Source organism: Conger conger, chromosome 2 (genome assembly GCF_963514075.1).
Source record: "Conger conger chromosome 2, fConCon1.1, whole genome shotgun sequence".
NCBI lineage: Eukaryota > Metazoa > Chordata > Actinopteri > Anguilliformes > Congridae > Conger > Conger conger.
In genome coordinates, this window is record NC_083761.1 from 55780269 (window position 1) to 55807865 (window position 27597).

General features: G+C 41.5%; 1 protein-coding gene across 2 annotated transcripts; it reads right to left on the minus strand.

Moving 5' to 3' along the window:
* Nucleotides 1-258: 258 nt before the first annotated feature.
* Nucleotides 259-27104, minus strand: micall2b (mical-like 2b). Of its 2 annotated transcripts, none has more exons than XM_061233170.1 (16): nt 26742-27104; nt 24780-24828; nt 17307-17448; nt 15939-16123; nt 13872-14002; nt 13247-13780; nt 10993-11189; nt 10746-10812; nt 10059-10342; nt 9133-9197; nt 8352-8475; nt 5781-5883; nt 5365-5438; nt 4711-4825; nt 3470-3516; nt 259-2005 (listed from the first exon to the last, which is right to left on the minus strand). In XM_061233170.1, exons 1-16 carry the CDS (start codon nt 26882-26884, stop codon nt 1947-1949), a joined length of 2319 nt encoding a protein of 772 aa, XP_061089154.1. In that variant the 5' UTR covers nt 26885-27104; the 3' UTR covers nt 259-1946. The 2 variants fall into 2 exon arrangements, with proteins under 2 accessions (XP_061089154.1, XP_061089151.1); XM_061233167.1 differs by having other exon boundaries at nt 10746-10815.
* Between the last annotated feature and the right edge of the window lie 493 nt (nt 27105-27597).

The window sequence follows — 27597 nt, forward strand, 5'->3', positions numbered from 1 at the left end:
AGCGCAAACGCCTTCTTTATTAAAAAAAACACTCAAAGAAAGGGAAGAGAAGACAACCAATTAATTTAATAACAAGACCAATACAAAGCTTCACATTGTGCTAGTGTGCATTCTTTTATTTTTTTTAATGTACATGTGCAAACAGACCATGGAACCATGAGTTTAGATTAAAAATCAATGAATGCTTAAAAAAACCTGTCGGTTCAAGACACACCTCAGCATCACGTTAGAAAATAACTGCATATTCACACAAGGAAATGACAGTTGATGTATTTATTTAAGGCTTTATTTCACATAAAACAATTAAAACACAATTAAGTGCACATATAAACATGTATATTACATTTCCTTTTCAAATGACGTGTCTATAAAAAAGTTTAAAAAGTCAAAGGCCTGGAAAGTCCTTATACACAAAATGGTCCCAGAAAAGGCACAATCAGTCACCGCAGGAGAACGTTATTTTGTCAGCTTCATCCACACCTTTCAAATCCCAAATCCTCATTCCTCAACCCCGAAAGCCATGCATCACAATGATAATGCCTGCATTACAGCGTCAGTCCACGCCATGTCACAACCGACGGCCCCACACGCCATACAGCGGCGGAACGCAATTGAATGAAAATTGGCAATAGAAATGGATCATTACAGTCTAGATTTAATACGCACTTTCCAAACTGATTAATGGCCTTGCATCTACAGAGCTGGGATCTACATCACATACAAAACTAGCGAAACAATTAAACGACAGAACTGTGGCCAATTTAGTCTGCGCCGTCAAGCTCCGCTACAATTAACCCCACACTGCCACCTTCTGATTAAACAGCGCTAGCAATCCTGCAACCATTTCCTTGTCAAACTACCTCAACGTGAAAGCAATTTGTATCGTTTCTTGACGCAGTGTCACAAAAGAAACTCCGCTCTGTAAAGTTATTTCATTCTTCCTAGTGTTCTATATAACAACTCATTAAAACACAGCCATTCATACCAACAATGTAACTACACATTAATCTGAGGGCCCATTCCATTCAATCGGGTATTTCTTTCAGATCCAATATGAATCAAGACAAAACACTAATATTACTTGTGTTCCCACTTGTTTTGGCAATTCTAGAGTACCTTAAAAAAACCCTAAAAAACCATGTTGATACCATAGCCCTTTTAAATACAATAAGGCATCGCCGAATGTGTTTATTCACTTTTGGATTTGGATGTAGTGGCTGTATTCAGTATAAAATAAAATTTACCATACGACAAGACTCTATCCAATTTCAGTCAATAATAAGGTCCACAAACAACCTTTTATTGCTGACAATAGTTCATCTTAGACCACACAAAACTAGGCCCCAGTAAGTGCGAATTAAGGAAAAAAGAATTCAAAGGGATACAAAACCACTCAAAAACACGATTAAATGTATTTTTAAAAAGTGTCATTTGACCCAGTGCCAGCGTTCCATTTTGCAGAGATTGTAAACATGTTTAATCTGGAGAACTGAGGAGTGCGTGAATCATCCGAACGGTGAGCGGCGCAAGCACGTGACGAGTCACTGAGGCGACAGAATTAGAAGCAGCCTCTGTTTGATATTCGAAAATCCCTTTTAATCTTAAAATGCCGAGATTACCACAGACGACTGAATCATATGGAATCGCAGATCACAGTTGTGAGCAATTAGCCGGAAAGTGGTTTATCTGTGCGCCGGGCACCGGGTTCACCATGCGAGCGAGCGGTACCCGACATATGGCTTTCTGGGGCGCGCACCAACCATGTCACCGGCGAGGACCCCCGGCAACGGAGATTCTGCGGAAGTGTCGTCTGGGTACACTTTAAACAGTCTGCTTTGGAATGGACATGAATGCTCGTTCAAATCCACAAAGAAGCGACACAAACAAAGTGTTGATAAGCAGTACACAGGACAGTCCCGCCACACCCCGGTCGTCTGAGGCTCTTTTTAAGTCTTCCGTCCAAACAACTTTTTCATCGCAGACTTTTTCTTCTGTTTCTTTATATCTGTTTAAAAAAAAATGAAACATTTCATAAATGCAATGACCAAGGAAGCTGGCCCTCGATGCCTCATCTTTACAGCCCAATAAAAAAAGCAGACTGCAAGCACTTCAGCACAGCACGGCAGGAATGAGGTAAAATATACCTATAAGGACTGCACACTGGGGTTTAGCATGTTTAGCACGATAGGTCCAAAATGCCTATCGCATTTAAAACACTAAATAAAGCGTAAGATTGAGGAAGCTGGTGATACCAAAGCCAAACATTTCTCAGGAGAATGAAGGAAGATTTCAGAAGTCCAAATACATGTAGGTTAGGGACTACAGATGAAAATAAGATAACTCTGGCACATTTACAGTGATTTGGAAACTGAAAATATTGATTAAATGTGCAATGTCCCTGATAAATAAAAAATAAATAAAGTGTCTACAGAGGAGGAGAAGCTAGGAAGCTTTGGAGGTACAGTACACAAAGTCCACTAACAAAGGGAGACATCAAATGGAAAAAAGGCAATGATCATTTGTGATAACCCAGCAAAATATGGACACACTCTGCAGGTGGGTTAAGATGGACACATCATCTCAGATGACCCGTTCCCTAAGAAAAACATTGCACTGCCTTACAGTGACAGAGGACTGCACTCAACTAATAGCAGAGGTCACATCAGAATGGGATTACACCGGATATCACTTCAACCACTTATTATGAAATATTGTTGTATTAGTGGAGCTTTGATGTGGAATTACATATTGACTATGGATTTGAGTCCAAGTCTGAAAAAAAAAAGTGACTGAGCATAAGGACACTGTATATGAAACGGTACAATCATTTTTTTCATATCATTTCCAAAATGGCTAGCACTAAGAACTGAACAAACAGCAACAACTTATCAAAATGAGTGGAGAGTTATGTTTTAGCTCAATAAATACCAAAATTTTGTAAATGCCCAAAGGTCTCCAGGAGAGCAATGCTAACTAAAACTATGAATTTCACTATGAATTTTAATAGAATTTTTGCATTTCATAGTTCACCCTTCTCAATCATGAATTGCAAATGAGAGCAACATTTGACTACATTATAAAAAAGGTTAACTGAAGTTGATCAATTATACATAATGGTGAGCATGCGTTTTTCCAATATGCATTTTGATTTGAAAAAAATGAAAGCAAAGAGGTAAATCATGAGATGTGGGCTACTCAATCCAGGGTCCATTATGGGTCATTAGCACAAAATGTAATGCATAACTTGCCCCGCAATACACATTTATTCTTTTGAGCCATCTAAAAGTAGCTTGGAAAACAAATACCCATTATATGCAATTTTTGGGTTTAACGGATATAAGTGGTAATAGAATGAGATTCTACAGTGGAAGCTAATAATTTAGTTTCAAATGCAAATGAGCTCATGCTGAGCGTTCTGCTACCTGAGATTAGGCGCTTCCTAATCCTAACAGATCCTTCACAGACTCACCCAGGTCCTGCATCAACTGGTTCATCTGCTGATCTTCCTCCTCTTCCCTAGAACGGATCAACAGAAAAGCACAGAACCTTTAGAGATTTAGAGAATGCAGCAAAGGTAAATGTAGAGATGTTTCAGGAGAAGCAATTTTTCAATTCCTTTAAATAGCAGGAGATTTTGTGTCTGTCTTTTCACATCACAATTTGAAAGCACTGTGCACCTGTATTATTTATAAAGGAAACAACTTGTGCACATTAAGCATCGTCCTCTAAAAATCTAGTCAATACATAATTTTAATTAATGAGTCAAAACAAACCGGTAATAGATGTATAATTATATTCTAATCTATTGACAAAATTTGAAAGATTATAATCTGATATATAATATTGAAGAAATGTCATACAAAGCACTTAATTTCACGGGGACAAAAGCATTGAGACTGAAGGAACAGAGACAGGCCAGTGATGCACAATGATATACATGATCAGAAATGACTACTGACTCGGATACAGAGATCGATGTACACAATGACAAAAGATCACAGACGTTGAGCTACCGAGACTGATGTGCACAGATGAATGAACAGAGACAGCGAGGCACAGATTTATCAGGACAGTTAGATACAGAGATTTTCCAGGAAAGTGAGGTACAGATTTATCAGGATAGTTAGCCGCACATAGATTTACCGAACAGTGAGACACACATTTATTGGAACAGTCAACCATACAGGGATTTACCAGGAATATGAGACACATATTTAGCAGGATAGTTAGACACACAGATTTATCAGGAAAGTGAGACAGAGTTATGGTAAATGGTTGGCATTTATATAGCGCCTTTATCCAAAGCCGAGTACAATTGATGCTTCTCATTCATCCATTCATACACCGATGCCGATTGGATGCCATGCAAGGCACCAATTTATCAGGACAGTTAGACACTTAGACAATTTTGCAAGAATGTGAGACACATATATCAGGACAGTTAGACACACAGAGATTTAGCAGAAAAATGAGTCAGCTTTACCAGGAATGTGAGACACAGGTTTACCAGGATGGTTAGACACACAGATTCATCAGAAAAGTGAGACACATATTTATCAGGACAGAGAGGTACAGGGACAATGAGACAGAGTGATTCATCAGGACAGTGAGGCACACAGAGAAGTACGGGGCCAGTGCTGCGCACAGATTAACAGGGACAGTGAAACAAAGAGCAGTGCACCGAGCTAAGCAGAGTGAATTGAGCCTGACCTCAGACGGTCCTCATCCAGCCCCTCAACGATAGCATTCCGGTCATTGACAATCTCTACCAGCTTCTCCATCAGCTCCGCCTCTCTCCTCTTGTCTGCGGCAGTCTTAAAGCGCTCTGAGGTGCACAGAAGAACAAGAGACAAGAGTTAGCTTTCTACCCAGGTACGGTTGCAAACGGCTTGTTAGAGTACTATCACACTGACTGAACAGCAGAGCGATTACAACCAGATTTAACCTGCTGACTGACCTGAGGTGGGTCAACAACTTAAGCTGGGTACTGAAGCACATACAGGGTAGTCATTTGAAAGGCATGTACACCAGACGTGGGGGAAATGCATAACTGCTTTGGATTCAAATACTCAGTGCTCGTTTGATCTTGCCTGGTGCAACCGAGCCAACCAAGAGGACCAGAAGGTGAGGTTTACACTTTTCGAGAGCATTTCATAAAGTTCCGATACATCAGACAAGCTCAGCAAAGCATAGAAGAGCATTTGAATCCAAAACAATTGCGCATTTGACCCAGGTCTGCGACATAGAGTGTCGTACTGTGTCTGTTACGTAAGGGACACTGCATAAGGGCCTCTGCTCAACAAACAGACTGAGTTGCAGTGAAGAGAGTAACAGTGGAGTGCTGGAGAGGCTTTTCTGGATCACCTGGCTTTTCCATCAATCTCCGCAGCTCTTCCTCCACCCCCGGCTGCTGCTCCTCCAGATCCTGAGTCTTCGCGCTGAAGCAAGGCACAATAAAACAAATTTCATCTTTCACCAGTGCTTCAATCCTCAGAGAAAAGCAATGTCAGTGCAGGTATACAGATAGTAGACATACAGTGGTTTACCAGGAAAGTGAGACACACATTTATCAGAACAGTTAGACACCAAGATTTACCAGGAAAGTGAGACACTGATTTCTGCACTGAAAAAGTCACAATGATGTCCTCTGTACGACTGAAATCATATTCAACTCCCGGTTTATACATCTTTCGCCAGCGCTTAAATCCTGAGAGACCGGCAATGTCTATGCAGGTACATCGCAAGAAATATACAAATAGTAAACAAATGCGGTTTCTTACATGTAGACCAGCTCCGATTCCCTCCGCATGTAAATCTGCTTACTGCGGATCAGGTTGAACCAGTCCACCATCAACTCGTCCATGCTGTTGTCCTCTGCTCCCTCTGTAACAAAGGCAAAAGGTCACGCCACTTAAAGGTGACCGATAACAAAGTTCCAGGGTCTGTTCTACAGGAAGGCTCCAACTGCACAAAAACTTTATTACCTCCTTTAATATAAAGAACATCATTTCAATGTTATCGCGGTGGAGAAAATTGAGAAAAGTTCAATTCTTTAGCCGTTTCGCTGGCGTATTGGTTCTACCGGGGAAGCATGCAAACTAATGTAGCATTGAGAATTTAATTGAACATTTCCTCTGGTCAGCACACGCGCTCGATGCCTTTAATAAGGGGACAGGTAGAGCCGGGACCGGGGCACGGGTACCGCCAGGCCGTTATTAAATTTGTGCGGCTCTTATCAATTGGACAGGTGACTCGGGCGGAGAGTCCAGGGCGGCGCGACGCTATCGCTGCCGCGGCGACACGGGGCTCCTTTCAAGGTCACAGCAGGCAGGGGCGATCGCACTTCCTTCCTCCTCCTCCTCCTCCTCCTCCTCACACCCCTGCTCCGCGTCCAGCCAGCGGAGTTGCTCCCTCGCTCTATTTCCATCCGTTACCTCAATCCCGCAGAGAGGAGAGGCTATCAGGAAGGGAACGGGGCGCCTGGCTCACCACTTGGCTCATTTGGGCTCTGGCTGGTGGAAATTGAACAGTTTTTGGGTCACACCCCCTCAGGCTACGTGGGAACCCCAATCTGAGCCCCAGATGGGGCCCCCTCGTCTTCAGCGCTCCGGTTGGAGAGCAGAGCACCCAGGCCACCCTGAGGATCTTTCACACACACACACACACACACACACACACACACACACACACAGACACAGACACACACAGACACAGACACAGACACAAACTGGGGCCATCATTTTCATTTTGTAATGGGTTGAAATAATGCAGTGTATCAAAGCCAAGGACCGGCCACGACTGCAGCTTCACCAACTTCACCAGAGTGGGAAGTAAATGATCTCGAGGGGAATCAAATGTCCTACAAATTACAAATGTCCTCAGACTACTGTGCCGTTCCCGAAATGCCCCGTGCTCCAATTGCCAAAGTGCCACAGAGCCAATTTAATCTCCATCGTCTTCATAACCGCCGGTTGCATTAACACGGAATCCTGCATTATGTACGCGGAGGATTTTAATGAAGCGCAGAAACAGCGTTCCCTTGCGTTTACAAAATGCCGGTTTTGGCGCTAATAATTTTCAACTGACGTGGATGTTCTCGGTGGGTAAGCTCTGGTCTACAGGCTATCAGGGACTATGACAGACATAGTCCTGGCACAGGAAGAAGCTGGTCAGCTGCAAGGGTTTGACGAGTGGGTTTTCGTTAAGCCTCCGATTGGCCCTGAATATGTAGGGAGGTCAGCGTTTCCTTTTACAGAAAAACTGCCTTTGCTATATAGTCCCAGGAAATCAGTTAGAAGTACTCGAGTGTAAACCACAATGCAAATTTAATGAAACCATCCAGGAAGGTGGCTAGGTGAAAATGACAGGCAGTTAGCAATAGGAAATTTCACTCATATAACTTTGAGAGGTTAAGTTTCAGACACGGTTTTTATATACTTACTTTGAACATACCGCACTCCCACCCTGCAAAGCCTCAACCTAAAACTCTTCATTCCCCAGAGTAAGCAATGCCCTTCCACTCTTAACATGTATTTAGAGTGAATACAAATATTTTTACAGACTGTGGGCTTATTAGTTGGGGACATGCATACAGCATCTAATCATAACCTATCACTTTTTACATAATGATCTCATTCGTTTGGTTCCAGGAAGGAGGGCGGAGCATGAAACGCAAACGTGCCACCTAGCAAAGCGGAGATGGCGTACATTTCGAAAACGCATATATTACGACGCTAGTTCGACCGCCGCTAACAGCCTTTTCGGTCCTCTCAACCAGGAGGTTTTTTAAATATTTTTTTTGCACACGCTCAGTGATGATTTAAGCCCACTTTGGAGTAACAAACCGTAAAATGTCTTCACAATGGGATGTTCAGCAAGCGGAATTGACTCCGTCCTTCAGGTCTCTTCTCCGCTTTGCGCGTTAGCGTCGAGGTGATTCACACACAGCCCCGAGGACAAGCCGCCCCTAATGTCTGTCAGCTTCTCAAACTCAGAAACGTCCAGGACGTTTTTACTTGACGATCGGGTCAGCCTATCTGCGTCCCGGCGTCCTCTGAGGTCTCGACTCATTTCCCGGCGTCCCGGCTCCAGCGCTAATATATTGCTTGAGATCCAGAGCACAACACGGTAATCGCCCAAGCTGAATGCTGTGTATATATGTCAATATTAAAGCGTGACATTGCCGGTGTGGAAAAAACACACATCTCCTAATGCAAATCTCTCTTCCCCCGGATCGAGGATGCCCCTTGTTTTATTGTCAGCTCCAGTCAGTCAGCTATTAGGGAGCAATGCTGAAGAAACGTGGGGGGGGGGGGCTAAGAGGGGGGTAAGAGGGTATTTTTCGCTCTCACCTTCCTCGCTGCGGCGAAGCTGTTTCTCCAGTTGTATTCCCGTCTTCTCCAGTTCATTCAGACTGTTCTCAATTTCATCCAGCTCCTTCATAATCTCTTCCTTGGGGATGTAGTCAGGCTTGGTCTGCAAAAAAAAAGGAAAAAATGTTTTAATTAAGACATGCTTTCACTTAGATAACACCTTATGCCAAATTTCATTAATGGTGTCTTTTTTATTTTGGCTTTTGGCGATTTCGTTGAAGGGGACACCACGGCTGTGTACTCCATAGCGATGGTAATAATAATAATAATAAAAAAACAGCTTTCCCGTACTTTGAAAAGCCAGCTTCTCGTTATTATAGAATTATGCATTTGTTTTTGATTTACTCCTTTTAGAGGTTTTTTTTCCCCCAAATGGAACTGTAGATGACAAATTTGCAACTCGTGGCCTGTAAATTAATTTTTCATTTGTATTACCATAATACGCAAAAAGCCTGCAGGAAGGTAAGGCACCAGGCATGGGGGGGAAGGGGGTAAAAAAAAAAAAAACTTTACGGAAAACTGTACATCTTGTTGACGCCAATTTAATTAATTCTTTCAAGGTTTTGTCTCCTGTGCATTTTATCTAAAGATAATATTATCCCCAGGCTGCCTTATCTACACCACTCTAAATAAGCTCCTGCCAATTTTACCACCCCACCCCCACCCCCACCCCAACACACACACACACACACACACACACACACACACACACAGCGACTCATGTAGCACACTGCAGTATAATTAATATGTTAAAACTTACCTTGGGTGACTTCACTTCAGGCTGGGGGGCATTTGTGGATGATGATCCCTTCCCGTTTTGAAAGCCTTAAAAAGGCAGATGAATAAATTAGCTCAAATAGGGGGGAAAAAACAGATAATTTCCTTTGTTGCATTCATCCATTGAGTTCAGCATTCAAGTTCAATTAAAAGTGGCCACGCTTTCAGGAAACCTGGCTGGAATACAACAAGCCTGGTTTTTTGGAAACTAGCTTTCATGAAAGAATTCACGGAGATGCTACTGCAAAAACTAGGCGAATATGACCAAAGACACTGTAGAAAAACTATGTGCAGATGTCAATAAATTTGAACAAAGGAAGTAGGCCTGAGAAAAGACTTAATATCCAAGTTTCCAGAATGTTCTTAGGATGCGTGGGAACTGTGATTTGCTTTAGTTGGTGGTGGCAGGCTGACAGACACTCTTCCCAAGTCTACCCTGAGGAGTACACACAGGCACAGCCCTTCTCAACAAAGTTTCCTTTAAGAGGTGACTTTCCACTGCATTTTTACCAGGCTGCCAGCAACAGTAAGTAAACAGCAATGTCCGCTGCCCGTCATTTGCATACCCAGTTGGTTACAGTACCACAGAGCAGCACATGAAAGAAAAAGGTTATAGGAAAAGCCTTTGTGCCACACCCTTACCAAAGAGCAGCAGAGCTACTGTAGCTGCAATGGAGGTGCAGTGGAGAGAGAGAGAGAGAGACAGATACAGAGAAACACACAGGGACAGAGAGGCAGAGAGGCAGAGACAGAGAGAGATTCAGACAGAGAGAGAGAGAGCGAGAGAGAGAGACAAAGAGAGAGGGAGATGGAGAGACAGATAGAGAGAGATACAGATAGAGAGAAGGAGAGCCAGAGAGACAGAGAGAGACAGACACAGAGACAAAGAGACACAGAGAGAGGCCTCACCCCAGCTTCCAGCCCCGGCGCGAGCAGGCTGGGGCGAAGGGGCCCTTTGACTGGCGGGCACGGCGAGAGGGGCGCTGCTGGCGGGTGACGTTGGCCTGGGTGGGAGAGAGGGACCGGGACTCGCGGGCGACGCTGGCCGGGGCGGGAGAGAGGGAACAGCGAGAGGGGCGCTGCTGGGGGACGACGCGGGCCTGGGCGGAAAAGAGGGAACGAGATTCGTGGGCGATGGTTTCGGGGGGGCTTCGGCCCTCTTAGCCTCTGTGCTGAACGGAGGCTCCGAGGCCCTATGGGAGAGAGGAGAGGGGTGGGGGAGAACATGAGAAATCCGTGCCCACCACTTTGTGAGAGGGGCATCCAAAATGGCTCTCTCTCACCTCGGGGGGTTAGGGAGGACGGAATGGAACTGTGGGGAGAAAGGTCACCAGGGGGCAACTCAGTGTGCTTATTTTGTGGGGCGTTAGGGGGCGGGGCTCAGACGTGGCACTCCCTAGAGAGGGACAGAGCTGCACTCTCAGCCAGCCAATCGCTACAGAGGGTGACGAGGGAGCTGGGAGCAGGCTGGAGAACGAAGGCACAGAAGGCCCGACGGTCCCGACGACCGTCTTTTGTTTTTCGTTCACCTGTGTGACCACAAGCAGTCACCCTGAAGTGGGTAAAAGGTTTAGGTAACAACCGACAAAAACTTACTTGGGTGCTTTTGACACTGGCTTGAGCTTTGAGCGCCAGTCTGAAGGGGACTCCGAGCTATCAGAATCTACTGTAAAAAAAAAAAAAGTCCAATATTAGGGGCAAACTGATTCCATCCATTGAAAAGCGTGCAAAATATACATATTTCACTTAAAAGGGATTCCAGGATATTATTCAAACCATTAAATATTCAGCTACTTTAGTACAGTTTATTGCAGTCGCATTAAAAAAAAAAAAAAAAGTGTACCTTTGAGGTTTGAAGAGAAGGTACTAGGAGGTCTAGTAGACTCCTTGTCGGTGGTCTTGACCCACAGGGGTCCAGTGGTGGATTTCGGAGTGTTTTGAGGAAGAGAAGGCTCGACTGGTTTTAATCCTCTGACACCAGGGTTGTCCTGACCTTTCTTCCAGCTGGGAGGTTCAGCAGGACTCGGCTTGTTACCGAACCTGAGATAAAATGGCCGATTTGGTGAAGACAGGCTCGTCAAAATAAGTCTGGCCATCAAAACATACAGTCTGAATACAAAGACATGACTCAATGAAGTTCAGCAGCAAAGACAATTCATAATCTGCTTGAGGAATCTGTATTGATGCTTTCAGTTCTATGCTGGGGTAAAGCTACAGGTACACACAAAACTATTTAAAGGCATCTCCTATTGCCATTTAGGTCACGATGTATGGTGACACTACTGATTTCTCAGCCACCCCCAAAACATAACAATTTTCAGTTAGATGGCTGAAAAACTGTTAATTAGATATAGAAAATCAGGTAGAAAGTAAGCAGATACCAGGCCTGAAAAAGAACAACGTGTGTACATTCACAGCTGCTTCCCTGAGCAGATGTGTGGAGAGGGAGGGCTGTGATATCACTAGCAACGCGCTGCTTAGCACATTAAAGGGCCCAGATAAGACCGTACAACCGCACTTAGGTCTGGAGTAACCCTTGATTGTCCATTCACAAACAAAGTTACTAATTAAGATTTGGTAAGAAATCCCTCCTAAATCTGGTCTGTGATGCCTGGTATTAGAAGGGCTTACCAGATTAGAGCTCAAAACAGCCCAGGTCCCCGAAGCGCTCGGGAAGTTGCGCGGTGACTACTTTCACATCCGAGCCGCAAGAAATGAGCAAGTCTCAGCTACCTTTCATCTCTAACCATCTTCACACATCTCTCTCTCTCTCTCCCCCCCCCCCCCCTCTCTCCCTCTCCCTCTCTCTCTCTCTCTCTCTCTGAACTGCATCTGCTGTGCTCTAGAACAATCAACAGCTTGCATTTATATTGTTTGGCAGTACTATGTTTTTTAACATCTACTGTAAGTATGCCAATCAATCAAAACACTGCTATTCATTTCAATCAAAATGGTTTCTAAAACGGCAACAAAAAAAACCTAAAGGAACATTTCAATCATCAAACGAAGCCTCGCCTTCTCAAAATATCTTCCTCATTTGTAATCCACTTATCTCTCATAATAGAAGATATTGAAGCTGGATATTAATCCAAAACTTAATTTACATAACTGGGAAGATGCATTTGAGAATGAGGAGGCTGGCACAGCCAGCGCAAAGAATTAGTTTTTTGTATTCATGAGCAAAACCAGTGTTTTTCTGGATGAATACAAGAAGGAATCATTCTTATAGGTGGACATTGTTTGAAAATATCATCTACAGTTTTGACAATATTATCACAATTTCCCTAAAGTCCAAAAGCTAAATGAAGCCTTTGAATCTTACCACTAAACCAAAAGTCTTGAAAACGCATAGACAGGCCATCATTCAGGATTACGGTCAAAGTGAAATGTGTCAGCTGTAGGAAAAAGTATAAAGTCTTTTCCAAGCCTTTCTGGAAAAATTGGAAGCAAACACAGACACCTTGGGCCACAAGAGGCCAGTGTTTCTTTCTGTGAGAAAGGCATTTTCATCTGTCACTCATATTCATTACCTGAGAATTATCAGGAATGTTTTTCATGTGAAATAATCTCACAGGAGCATTATAAAGAGTGCTGGAACAAGCCCAAAGTAGCATATATAAATATATATACAATTCACAGAAATAGGCTGTGAATACAAATGCAAGTGGAGCACCATTAAAATACCTTGACATTGCATAGGTGATGAGTAGAAATGATTTCTCTCTTTTTTGGCTACTTATCATGCTACGTGGCATTACTATTGCAAATAAATAATGTTGTGTAAATAATTCCATCAATTAAAATTGCATCGAAAGGCATGTTAGTGAGTATTTAGAACTGAGACAAAGTGCAGGTTTCTGCTGCACCTTTGGTAGATGAATAGAATTTACGATCCATCTAACACATACTTCAAAATGGCTGCACGACTTCCTGGCGTATGAACCCAGCTAATACAAAATGTTATCACAATATGGCTGCCGTGTAGTGCCAATGTTATTTGGACATTACATTACATTTACAGACCATTCCCGTAACACTTTGAAAACTTTCTCTGTTCATAGGCAAAAACAAAGGTTACGTTCATCAAGAGGACTCACTTGCCATCTGTGGGTCTGAGTCCTGAGTGATACGTGGTGTTGTTGTTGTTGCTGTTTTCCTCAGCCAGTTTCTTAGTAATCAGGGCCTTGGCTTTGTCCTTGTCTTTGTCTTTGTAATCCGCAACCTTCAGTAGTACTCTGCCCTTTCCAGCACTCTCATTGGTGGTGGGCTGTGACCTGTTGCTGGGCGGATCGGCAGGTGCTGCAGGTGTCGTCTCAAAGAACTTCTTCCGCGCTTCCTGAGTCTTTGTGGCTATGGGGGTAGAGACCTTGGGGGTGGAGACTGTGATGTTGGGTTTGGTGGCGGCATGGCTGGTGACTACCGGAGTGGACAGTGCAGAGTTTGGACGCGGGGTTTCAGTTCGGTCATTCTTGTTGACCAACCAGGTGGGTCCCACTCGGGGTGCGGCCGGCCCATTTCTGTGTGAAAGCCCACTGCCGGGGGTGTTCTGGTGAGTGATGCAGATGAAGGTTCCGGGCTCAGACCCTGGCTTATAGGTTCCAGAAAGGAGAATGTTGGAGCACTCACTACACCTTTTTGGAAATGAAAGACAAACGTGTTATCAGGATTGAGGATGAATATGTAATAAAAATGAATTCAAAACACTTGTAAACCAAGCCTTACTTGAAGCAGTTCCTGTGATAGAGCTTCCCATCCACCAGGTGTCGCTGAACAAGGTGAACGTGATGTTTACAAGCAGTACAGCTGCTGCTTAGGGTGCCCGTTTTGTTGGAACTCTCGACCAAAACCTTCTTCTGAGGAAGAAATAATGGAAACAGTGCCTTATTAAGGTAAGTTAAGATAAGGGAAATAATCATTTTATATAAGCCTCACAACCAGAACAAATAACACAAAGAACATGCATATGCCAAAATTGACAGTCGACATGACAGAATAAAAATGTATAACCCAATATAAACAAACATTCTCAATACACTGCAGTAGACAAAGCTTTCTACACTAGAGGGTGCTCAAATGCCATCTGTTGAGTTGAAAACCAGAACAAGCACATGTTGTGGTTGTAAACAAAGGCTGAGCACACTTTCGAAATTCAAACAAATTACGTGGACCGATAACAAAATACTGTACGACAACTTTTTCAAAGGCCGAAATAAACCGTTTATACGAATGTGTCTACAACACCGTCAAACATTCCAGAACATTTTTGAATGACTGAAAAACAATTAATATTTCCCTGGATATTCAACATGAATCCTGCTCTACAACATCGTGTACACCATGAACACAGCACTGCACAGTTACTGCTGCTTGAATTATATCAGTCTGATACTGCCATTCCGGACAGAGGCCTGTCTATTAGCATTGTTTAATAGAGCTGAAGTTTTTTTTCCCCACTGGCCAACATTACGGTCACAATGGAGCACTGTGTCACACCCAGCAGAGCTAAGAAAACAATGATAATCTCCTTTTGTATAGAAGGGTGGGATTCAGCGCTGTAAAACTGTTATGAAACAGAATACCCATGCGTTTAAAGTCATTTGGCGAGTCCGCCTTTGTTCTTCTGAGGCAGGTGTGAAAACCAGCAAGCCTCACCAATCGGAAAAGAGTAATAACATGCACAATAGTAGACATAGGCGTGGCTACCAAAAAGCCAGCGAGTGATAAGTTACCATGTGAGAAATGAGAGAACTCTAATGACACAGCTATGTACACAGAGTTTGGTGTATGAAAGATCAAAACCGCACTGTAAAGCAAGCGATACACAGAAACTATCAAATATATAAACTCCTTAATTGTTAAGATTGCAAAATCTGGCTATACCACAGTTGAATATAAACAGTTGAAATTCCATTAGCGAACAGCATTGTTAAAAAGTCAATATCTATTAATCCTATGCAAATGTAAAACCTGCTTGATCGCACTGTAGTAAAAATACACTGAGCTTAAGAGACGAAAACCTGGTTGACTGGGTGAACTGGGGGCACAGGTCGCACTGCTGCACTGCCAGTGTAGACAGGAGTGAACATGAGTCACGTAATGTGTAAAATCATCTGACTATGACATAATGCATTTCACACGCCTGTGGTAATTAGAGCCAAGCAGAGATCAAATTAATAAAAACAAAACTTTATCAAAGTAACTACAGTTGCTGCTCTTCTGTTCCATTGACCGCTTTCTAACAAAATATCAGCCTTGCCCATACTGTCCAAGGCAGGCCTGGGTCAAATATGTAATTGTTTAGGATAAAAGTACTTTTCTATGCTTAACTGAGCTTGTCTGGTGTATTGGAACCTATGAAATGCACTCAGAAAGTGAAATCCCGCCTTCTAATCCTCTTGACAGGCCAAATAGCACCAGGTAAGATCAAGCAAGCGCAGAAAAGTATTTGAATCCAAAACAATTACGCATTTGACCCAGGACTGGTCCAATGCAAGTCCAGCACGATCAAAGATGGCAAAACCAGACTACACATACAGTGCAGTCTGTAAATATTTGAACATTGACACATTTTTGTTGCTTTCACTCTATACTCCAGGAAACAATAAAAAATAAAACAATCACTATGTGGTTAAAGTGGGGGAGGGGGGACTATCCATGAAATAGTAACTTCATAGTAATTGTTTTATTTCAGATTCAAAGTGCTGGATTGCAGAGCCAAAAAAATGATAAACGTGACACTGCCCAAATACTTGCGGACTGCACTGTAATCACTGTGCATATGAGACTTGCCTCATTAGCTGCCCTGGTTTGTTTAGGCGATGGTTTGAAGGGAGTGGTTACAGTGTTGGGGGCTGGGCGGATCTCTGTGGCCGGTTTGGAAGGGAACGCCTTCGCAGTCACAGGCAGATTCTTCTTCCCCGACGGCTCATCCGTAGGGGCGTCTGCTGGCCTTTTAATCCCAGCCATTCCTCCAACTGAAAGAGCGAAGCATAGCCGTGAGAAACACCGGGGCCTGCTGAAAGGGAACACAGCAAACTAATGGTCCCCAGTTCAGACACTGCAGTCTGATGTACTGCAGACACATAGCACTGTGACCCAGTGGCACAGCGATGACACAGCAAAAGTTTATTTTCTAACAGGCGTGAGTAGAAGCGACAAGCCCAAAACAGCATTCCTCTGTCACCAATGATGTCGGAGGAATTTCATATGCTGCTAGACATACATCTGCCATTTTGTCATCCCAATTCTGCTTCGCACAGACTTGCGTGTTGAAAAATTCACTCCGCAATTGCTTGACTGTAAGAGGAGCTCCCAAGTCTCTGCATATTATTTATTTAAAGTCTATACATTACATTTATATTCCTTTCTGCCTGTTATTAGTTCAGCAGAGTGCAGCCTTGCAATAATGCTTTTCAGCAACATAAAATTACTACTGCCGTAAACCACTGGCTTAGTAGGGTAACACAGGGTAACACATGCTGAGAATACAATTATGACACTAAATTGTTTTTTTAAGGGATAAAAAAAAAAATAAGCGTGCCCCTTATAAAAATAAAAAAAATAATGAAAAAACCTTTGAGTACCTTTTCTTCTTCTCCCAATAAGAAAAGCTGTTCAAACAAAACTATTGATCGAGATTAAAAGCAGGCTGGCCAGCTGTAAGCTCCTAGAAGACCTTGCTCAGCAAGTTGCTTCCTAATGAATAGATTCTTGTAAAGGTCTCTGGAAGTTTCCCCAGGAGTATTTAAAGTAAAACATGATTGATGTTAACAGTACAATTAGGCTGAGTGGATGCAGCACTTTTGCACTGCCGCTTAATATGACCGCAGACTAAAATCCCTAACGGAGGCAAAAGCGTGTGTAACCCATATACAAGCGGGACCATTATACCCCCACAAATGCAACGTTAAAAAAAAAAAACTAAGGCTCAATTCCTGCACTTGATTGCTCCAGGTTTGCCGGTTTTGCCGATTCATCAACAACTTAACAAAAACACAGAAGGCACCCTAAGGAGATTAAAGGCACATTGTGTTTACAGCCTGAACCACCTCTAAACACAAATACCCCATTCTGCTACCAGCAGTGGATGACAAAGATGAACACAGTGGTAAGCTCACACACCCTGCGGGTCAGTAGGTAAAATGGCGGCATGCTTACTGGGGGACCGGCCATGGAAGTAGTTGTAATACTGGGACACGTAGGTGAGGATACTGAGACGGTCTGGAACCCTCAGGGCCACCATGTCCTCTGCATCCAGCAACGCGGGTATTCCCAGCTGGTCCTCTGCCACGTGGAACGCCTACAACACAAACACATGCCACCGTGACTTCCAGGTCCTCTCCGGTTACAGCCAAGCCCAATTTCTTTGTCCAATTATATCAGGCATATAAAATATGAAGAAAAAAAATAAAAAAAAATAAAAAGGATACCATGGCCTGACTAAATACTAAATTCTGATTGGTTTACAGCCATTCACACACTCAGTGAGCACTTTATTAGACCTGTACACCACCTTGTTCATGCAAATATTTACTGTAATCAGCTAATCATGTGGCAGCAACTAAATGCATACAAGCATGCAGACATGGTCAAGACGTTCAGCTGTTTTTCAGACCAAATGACAGGATCGGGAAGAAATGTGATTTAAGTTACTTTGACCGTGGAATGATTGTTGGTGCCAGACATGGTGGTTTGCGCAACTCAGAAACAGCTGATCTACTGGGACTTTCACAAACAAAAAGAAAAAAAAAACATCCAGTAAGCAGAAGTTCTGTGGGCAAAAAGTCTTGTTAACGAGAGAGGTCAGAGGAGAAGGGCCAGAGTGGTCAAAGGAAGGTGACAGGAATACAAATAACCACACCTTACAACAGTGGTATGCAGAAGAGCATCTCTGAACACACAACGCATCAAACTTCTAAGTGGACAGGTTACAGCAGCAGAAGACCAATAAGTCTAAAAAATAAGTTTAATAAATACCTAATAAAGTTCTCACTGAGTGTAAATATTTCTGTATAGCCACAGTTATCCTGGTGTTTCTGTATTGGCATAGTAATCCAGGTACTTTGGCTCATTACAGTTGAAAATCACTAGGCGTAGACATTTGCATTCTTTTGTGATCAAGAGATTTCTCTGAATATCCTCTTCTCTGAGGCCTTTCTCAAATGATAGTGTACACAACAAGACAGCTTTTAGAGCAACACATTTTTGTGTCATTTTGGGAAACGCATCTTCTGCCCCATAAATCTGGAGAAAATCGGAATGTCTTCTGAAACATTTATGATCTGCTTGACTCATTCATTATTGCTCTGCTGCCTAATTAACTGCATCTACAGACCAGATAATGAAAGGTCTCCAGAAATAGATTAGACTAAGAATGTGAAGAATAACCTCACACTCAGGGAGCAAGGACATGGACATTCCCTCTGGCCTGCAAAGCCTTGGAAGAAGTTAGAGTGAGATGGCAGGTTAGGGATTGCCAAGAAAAGCTTCAATTTAACTGGCCAGTTTGCGCAAGTGTGAATGTGTGAATGTGTGTGTGTGTGTGTGTGTGTGTGCCTGTGTGTGTGCAATCACCCCTTTGACTGTTGGACTGCTGAGGACTGTTGAGATCGCCCATTATAACTGTTTTGGTAACACCTAGGTCCACATGTGTGTTTCTAAATAAATCTATAAGGTGTACTTTTGTTTACTGTGAACTACTGATGAAGTGCGAGCAACTACCTAGCAAGAATGAAATAATTGTTTGAAGATACTGTTTGCCTCTGGAAATTTCAAGGACAAACACTTTCAAACAACTTCAAACTATGCTCCAAAGTTTTAAATCACAGAAGGAATTTACCTGCATACAGTTGACCCAGGTAAATGTGCTACAGCTCTGAGGTACAGCCAAAATACAGGTTTGGCAGCCTAGCAGAAATGTGATTTATTTGACACTGCATGGATCTATAGAATCTATGTTCAAGTTTTAAAAACATGCATTCCATTTTCATTAAAATGAATATGCCCGGTTTAGTACAGAAAAAGGTTAAAAGAGTAAAAACGGATGTATGGCGTATTATTCATTTTCACCATGTTGACCTTAAGTCCCCTCTGGGTGTCACAGGAAGTTTATTTCTTCCTGTGACATCTACAGTAGACCAGAGTCTACAGTAGACCAGCGTTTCCCAACCTTTTTCCATCCACGTACTTTCCAAGTTTATAGAATCTCACGGCACTCAAAAGCAAATGACAAACAATGATGTAACACCTGAACAGAAGATCTGAATATTCTTTTGGGGGTTGAATTCAGCAATAATACATTTAGTTAAAGGAAACCATGTTGAGAGGGGGTCCAGGAGCATGCTCCTCCAGGAGAACATTTTGTAAATTTTAACAGACAAATGCATCAATCTGGTGCACTTTGAAAGAAATTAGGAGGCTAGATCCATGAAGAATTGTATCGACACAACTTTACATATCACAGTCGAGATATAGCTTTGTCAACTAGATGCTGGAAGTAATATAGCCTACTATTAGAGTAGTAGGTGAAGCTAACATTCATTGTTTAGACTTAACTCTGGAAATAGGCTACTGTCTGAATCAAACATGGCCAGCTGCAAATAATTCATAGTGCAGTGCCAATATCCATAACGGTAGGCTTCGCATTCGGAATGCAGACAGCTATACTAACTTGATGCTGGAAATAATGTTTTTAAACCATTTTAAAGACATTCTAGATGATTTAGCCAGCAAATAGATCATTAACTCAAACTATTTTGTCTTCTCCAGTTCTGGGCCTATGGCTGGCAGAAGCTGAGAGAGCATTCTATTATGTTTAATATCAGACTCAAAAATATTTTGCCTTCATTCTGAAACAGGACAAATTAAACCGAGGGGATGCCATAATTTAGTTGGCACACCGGTTGGGAAATGCTGATCACGACAACAATCATGTGGAGTTTCAACCAATATTAATTAAACTACTAAATAAAAAAATAAAATTATTCACACCACATTATGTCCCTCACTAGGGCTGAGCTCATCTCCTCAGTCAAGAATATTCATTAGATTATGGATGTATGACATTTTGACATTTGTTCCACGTCACACAGCAATCCTTATCCAGACAGCTAGCTATGTTTCAGACCATATAAGTGATGCACTATGGTCTATACTTACTATACTGTAACCAATGGATAGATTCAGCTATACTTGCTAATTAAGCAGACTTCATAGAGTAATGCTTAATGAACAGAAAATAAATAAATTTTGGACAATTTTGAGATGTAAATAAAAATAAGTAAACAAAAAACTATTACATATTTATTTAAAATTATTATTGTCATTGACAGTTGGCTTCTGATCACATGCATCATATAATTATTCCAATTCCACGGAAGATTTGTCTTGACACCCATTGTCAGATACCACCTACTGAGGTGTGAAAGTGTTCCAAGATCTCCCTTATGCTACCTCGGAATGTGGCATGGAAATAGGTTGTTGAATGCTCATTTCTTCATAAATCTTTCTCTTTCAATAATAAAAATAATACAACTCTGGAATGGGCCTATGACAGGATAAAGATTCAATGACAGATACTTTACTAAAGACGTCTAAAAATGCATTTACCTGAAAACTGTTTTGACCTCTATAAATGAACTCTAGAGGAAGTCTATACAACTTTCACATTACAGCAATACTGGTAATGTTTTAGCAAGCTCACCTGATACATCAGCCAAACTCATATAATGAAACAATAGGTGAAGAAAACAGTGGGAAGTTTGGTTTAATGAAATGAAAAAAAAATCCTTGAGATCAGAAAAGCAGTATTATCAAAGTCGACCTATCAAATCCTGCTGTCATCAGCTGACTCAATAGTGAATACTTCAACAGATAAAACACATGTATGGAGATTTTTGACAAGATATTTCATGCTTAAATTTGGGCACATTTTAACAGAAACGCCACAAGATTGCATCATCCATGATATTACATAGTGAGGGTCTTTTGTTTAAGGGCACTAACTTATTGTCTAAGCTGTTTAAATGTATCTAAAAAATATAAGTTTGTTTCTACTAACAAAGACAAAATCCCTTTAATTCTGTCAGATCTGTAAAGATCTGATCACCCAATAACATTGACAGTAGACTACAGAGAGAACACTATGACATCTACAATTTAGTACTAATTCTGTTCATGAACAGACTTCGGACTTGATGAAACATCAATATCAAGTAGCCCTCTGATGACCATTCCTAAATCGTGATGGATGCCTTACACAAGATCATATTCATTGACATTAAAGAAAGGCTACACAGGTTTCAAAAGATAATCGATATCTGACAGCTCATATCCTTGAAGGTCAGGTAAGTTTGTTTCTACCAAAGTCCTTTACCACACATTCTCTAACCAGTCACGGTAACCACGAAAATCTGGCCCCCTTCTCTACCACAGGAGCTGAAAGATAGAGTCCACACTGAATATTCTGTATTGAAATGTTAGAGGAAGCAGTAGTTTGAATTCAGGTCAAAGACCATAACCATGACATTACTACAGCCATGAGAATCTGAGGTCATCTGGTATCATTTGCTCAGTCATGATCACATGAATGGCATTTCAACAAAAACAGCCTAAATGTTTCAGTAATCACATCCTTCAGTTTAACTGTGAATTGCGAAATTACAGTGACACAGCTTCTCCAGTCTGCGCAGAGGAAGTTTCTGCACATGTTCGCGAGTCACTCCATCGCGTTATCACGGCGGCTTCACAACTTCTTGTATTCATTGTTTCGTACAGGTTTGGCATGACATCCAGCCGCTTCGTGACAGCAGTGAAGCCAACAAAGGTACTAAAAAGAGGGAATTTCCCTGTGACACTGACATGGCTTGGCTTGCATTCAGTTTCACTTCCCGCCTTCAAATGGACAGCAGAACATAGGCCACAGGCCTAGCCTAGTTGGATTAGCTCAGTCAGGACACCAGCGCAGTTTGTATTCCCTGTAAGCTACTGTACTGCAGTGGAAAATGTGTGTGGCTGCATTGTCTGCCAACAAACAGCCTTTTCTCAAACAGCTCAACTGCTGAAGAAACATTGCCTGCTGAGATGAGGCCAACCAATGCCGGTAATTACAAACTTATGTTTAAATCCAGGAAGACAAGCCCAACACAACTTGCAGTACCTGACTCATAGGATTCCCAGGAAATTCTACATCAGTGAACACTAATCTGGTGATTAAGTTTGCTCGATGGTAATACTCAAAAGGGTGCAGGCATGGCCGACGTTGTTACAAACCCAAAGTATTAAACACCTGAGCAAAGGTCAGGAGAGTGGCCCTGTTGGACTGAAGAAGCTAAATGCTTAAATGCAGTGACATCAACGCAAAGATTACAGTAAAAAGTACTTCAGTATAGCAGTCCGTAAGTAATTTGACAGTGGTAGAATTTCTGTTTGTTTGGTTCTGTACACCAGCAGATTGGACTTGAAATTAAACGTGAGGTTAAAGTGCAGACTGCCACCTATAATTTGAGGCTATTCACATCCATATTGGGTGATCCATGCAAGAATTACCGACATAAATTTCCTAGAAAATCCATCCAATCAAAAGCCTAGAATCAAGACTAGATACTGAAAGCTTTCTTATACCTGCACTAAGGAAGGGATTGAATACACCTGACTAATCAGAATTAGGGGAATCCTGCATATTAATTATTCTTAAACCGTGGATGAATAGGTCAACCATTTAGACACTGGGGGGGGGGGGGGAATCAGAGCAATAAAACCAGCAATAAATCATGTTTCTCTGTCACAAATTATCTGCTTGAGTGAGTTTTTGAATATACGCATTTCCCTGATGAAGACATAAGAACATAAGATAGCACCAACCAGAGCTAAAGGCAAACAGATCTGAGATGTACTCTGTTGAGGAGCTCCATTGTCTGCACAGTTAAGCAGTAGCCCATTCAAGTAAAGGCTAGCTTCATTTTAAAGCTGCTTTGTACCCAAAACTGCAGTGCAGCCTTTGTACCAGACAAAGCCAAACTTGTAAGGCACTGGCATGAATAGACAACACAGTGCCAAAAGAGGTGGGAGATCTATGGAATGAATTCTGAGGGCAACACTGAGGCGTATCAGTGCGATTCAGATAGCTTGGTTCTAAGGAAGCAAAGAGGTCTTCTACAAGGCAAAACATGCCCATAAACCACAAGTCACAGCCTGTTATCACGGTCAGCCAATTCCAAGAAAGACCCTTATACGCAAGCTTCACTAACTTTCGTTTTGGATTCAAACGGCCAAGAAGCAGCAGCTGCTATCAGCTTAACTATGGACAGCTTTTGAGAAAGCCCCTAACATTCCCGCTCATTCCAGAAATGCTATGAAAGCAAAGATATGTTTTAAGGAGAGTCATGAACTCTGGAAGGAATCACGTGCAACAAGCAAGAAAATCAGTTTAAAATAAGGTGCTGTGACATCGACCTGAATCCCTTTCAGCAAGGCCGAGTACACAGACACAACCAGACTAAGCGAGAATATGATTCCAAGAAAAGTTATAATGAAAGACTGTCAGAAGTACAACAATGCCTTCTTTCTGGACACTGGACAGTCACTTTAAATGTCATTAGTGCCATTAAATGTCACTTTAGGCATCATGGGTATTACATTTCAAATAATACTACCATTATAAATAATGAGAATCAGAATTTCTATTGTAATTTAAACTCTGCATGCTATAAATGTTTTATTTTGTTTTTCCCACCATTCTCTGTGTGTGAAAATCCCATGAGATCAGCAGTTACAGACATACTTAAACCAGGCTGTCTGGCACCAACAATCATGCCACTGTCAAAATCACTGAGATCACATTTTTCCCCATTCTGACGGTTGATATGAACATTAACAAAAGCTCCTGACTCATATCTGCATGATTTTATGCATTGCACTGCTGCCAAACAATTTGCTGATTTGCACTAATAAGTAGGCGTAGGTGTTCCAAATAAAGTGCTCAGTGAGTGTATAAGCTAATGCTATACTAGATGTTGAGCAATTCCACCAACAAAAGACTATCATCAGGAGAAAAACTCGCTCTTTCGAGCACATAAACGACCATCTGAATACAGTATATTTAAACAGTAACAGTAAGGCATGGCTCCCCTAATTTAGATTTTTAAAAATACCTATTACAGAAGATGGAATTTATGCAACACCAATTAATTACTGGCTTATGCATTTCCAATTATCGACAGGAATAAGTCAGCTCATATTCTATGAGCAGCATGTCATTTTCCCATAAAGTGTATTAACCTCTAAACAGAAGTTTAATTAATTGGCCCAGCAATTAATTAAACTATTTAATTAATTAAAAATTAAACCTTAAGATGAAGAATATGTACATTTAAGATTAAGTCCCAGGGCTGTGAATAAAAAAGGACTAAAAATGATTTCAGTATTTAATCTGTGAGAAGTTATACACTACCAGTAGTAAGAAATTATGCCTGCATTAACTTATGTATACCACATAAATACATAAGTTGGCTCCAGATTTATTGGCAACCTTAACAGAAATTGAGAAAAAAGGCTGCATATCCTGTGTTGATACACTGTATAGTCACAAAAAAAATTAAATACAGTATTTACAAAACAATTACATTTTCTTACCAAATTGTTGTTTTCGTAGACATTTTCTTTACTGAGAGTATCAAAGTCTCTGGGGAGGAAAAATAATAAACAGGTTAATCTTTGGAGGTTAGACTGTGCACGTTATACTGGTTGGCATGCATTTCTGTGGACAATACATGAATATTGCGATATAGGTCATCTATGAATACAGTTTCATAAAATTAATCTGTTCAGCTATATATAAAGCCCAGTTGACTTGTGTCATGTGAAAAAGAAAATTACATAATAGTCACAGGTATGACAAATATTTAAATGCAAACATCTGAGTGATAACAAACCACTGCATCAGATTGTTAGTTTGGAGTAGCCTATAGTCTAATGGCTATGTTGCTTAACTGGGACCCAAAAGGTTGGCGGTTCAAACCACAGTGTAACCACAATAAGATCTGTGCAGTTGTGGGTCCCAGGGCAAGGCTCTTAACCCCACATTGCTCCAATTGCCCCCTGCTTAGTCAAATCAACTGTAAGTTGCGTTGGATAAAAATGTCAGCTAAATAACTGTAATGTAATGTACAATAGTGATGTATTAAAATGGATGAAATAGGACCTCAACCACCCCTGCATGAAAAATCTAGTGGAGAGCACTGTAGTTCACTTGTGCACAGTTCACTGATACGACAGCCAGTGGCCTGGTTAGATCGGTCACCGATGGGAACTGATAGGCCTGTAATTGCCTGACACATCATTGGAAGGAACTAATGTGTGTAGCGCTAATTTGAGAAACTTTCGGCGATTGAAACTTACACTAGCCTGAAAAATTGTATGGCGATTGAAAGCAACATTTTACTATTCCCTGAAATGACATATAGCAATGATTTGAATTGCAGTCATGTTGAAGATGACAATATTTTGTGGTTCAGTCAGTGGTGCAATCAAGAATATCAATAACAAATACGTTATGAAAGTTATGAAAGTCGGTAGGTGTTAATAGTCAGTTAGGCAACCGTTAAATTGTGACAGCACCAGATCGGTTTAATACAGCAATCATACACCTACTGTAACAACTGTAACACACTACAAAAGGGTACAAGACTACAGGCCAAGGATGATCCACTCCTGATCCTAGAAACCTACAGCCCATACGGTTTGAGTTGTTTGCTGTATAAACAGCATTAAGCAGCTTATCTATTTTTGATCTTATACAAGTGGTAACTGCTTGACGGGGATTTATACGCAAGTGTTTGCCAATACTGTGAACTTTGCCACATTGACTTTCTGGCTCTGCCACTTGGAAATTGTGTAGTTTCGATTTTGCAAACCTAGTACAAAATGTGTAAAACCCCGCGATTTTAACTCGTGTGATCTTCACTTGTGTTTTGGCAATAATGGTGTGTAAACCGGTTCCCCCAAAACTGTCAAACACTGAGCTTTCTGCTCAAGCGGGCTCTTTACTCTTTACTTGCCGTATGCTGCCTAGAATGCAACCCCATTAGGTTGCAAACGAACAGATTGACGAACACAACAGTGCGATTTCGGAATGATTGTACCGGGTACCTATATTAGATTTAGATAGACTATAAACAACTGGGATTGAACCAAATTTCAGTTTTGCACACTGTTTTTTTTTTCAGAATAGCACTTAGCCGATGTATGAATTCACTTAAAACCGAAACCTCAAGAGATTGCGAAGCAGTTTACAAACATGTTCCAACACGATGGCTTAGCATAGACGTGCGCATTTGCTTGGGGTAAAATTATGTTTGATTTGTTCAGAAGTAAAACTGTTATTAGTCAACCAAAAAGTTAATAGTTTGTTGGGTAGCAACATTTTCTACTTTAAGCCCTCAGTTTTTAAGGTTGTGTGACTATGAATCGCACTCTTGTAGGGTAATAGTAACATGTTTGATTACACCAACGTTTAGGTTCGCAACTTTGGTGGTCAAGTTTGCTCGATTGCAGAGAAAACGTTTTCATAATGCAATTAAGTAGCAAGTTCCTTACATGAGGTCCGGTCTGTACTTGTGGATAAGAGCACAGAAAGCCAGTCCGTCTCTGAAGGAGGTTGTCATGTTGGTGATAGCCACATCTCGATACCCATCACACTGAATTTTACACCACTGTTGTAGTGCCTTAACGGCAGCCATCCTTTCAAGCTGAGTCTGTAGGCGAGAATGAACGAACAGATATTCAAGTTGTAAACTGCTGAGGAATGTTGAGTACGTCCTATTCAATTGTGAGATCGCTCAGGAGGCTATACGGATTATCATCAAAACGATTCCAACAAAAATAATAGCCTCCGCATTATGTCGCTTAGTCCATCCACAACAAAACACAAAATGCATTGGAACTAACACGACACCTGAAAAGGTTTTCGCGTGACGCATATGGGTGGAGTTTGAAGTAGCCTACCATAGATAGCATCATCAAAACTTTTTTTTTTTGCATCATGTCATAACACATGCAGATTTTATACAGAAAAGGAAAACTGTAAGGGAGTTTCCAATAAATAAGATAAATAAATAGGAATCAGAATGAGATAAAGTGTCCACCTCAAAATTTGATTAGATCTCCCCATTATGAGTTTGGCCATTTCACCAAATATGAGATCATAAAGTAAGTACGATTTCACAAGTTCAGCCTACCTTGGTGATACACTTTTGATAATATTGTTGAAGTCCTCCTTTGGAATGTGTTTATTGGTATTTCCAATGAAAAATTTCCTCAAAACAATGCACACAACAAACAAGGTCACCTTGAGTATTCTTCAGATGATCTGAAACAAACATGTGGTCAAACATATGGTCTTGTTGGTTATTCAAGATAATAGCTACTGGTTTGGGAAGAGAAATGTTGAAAT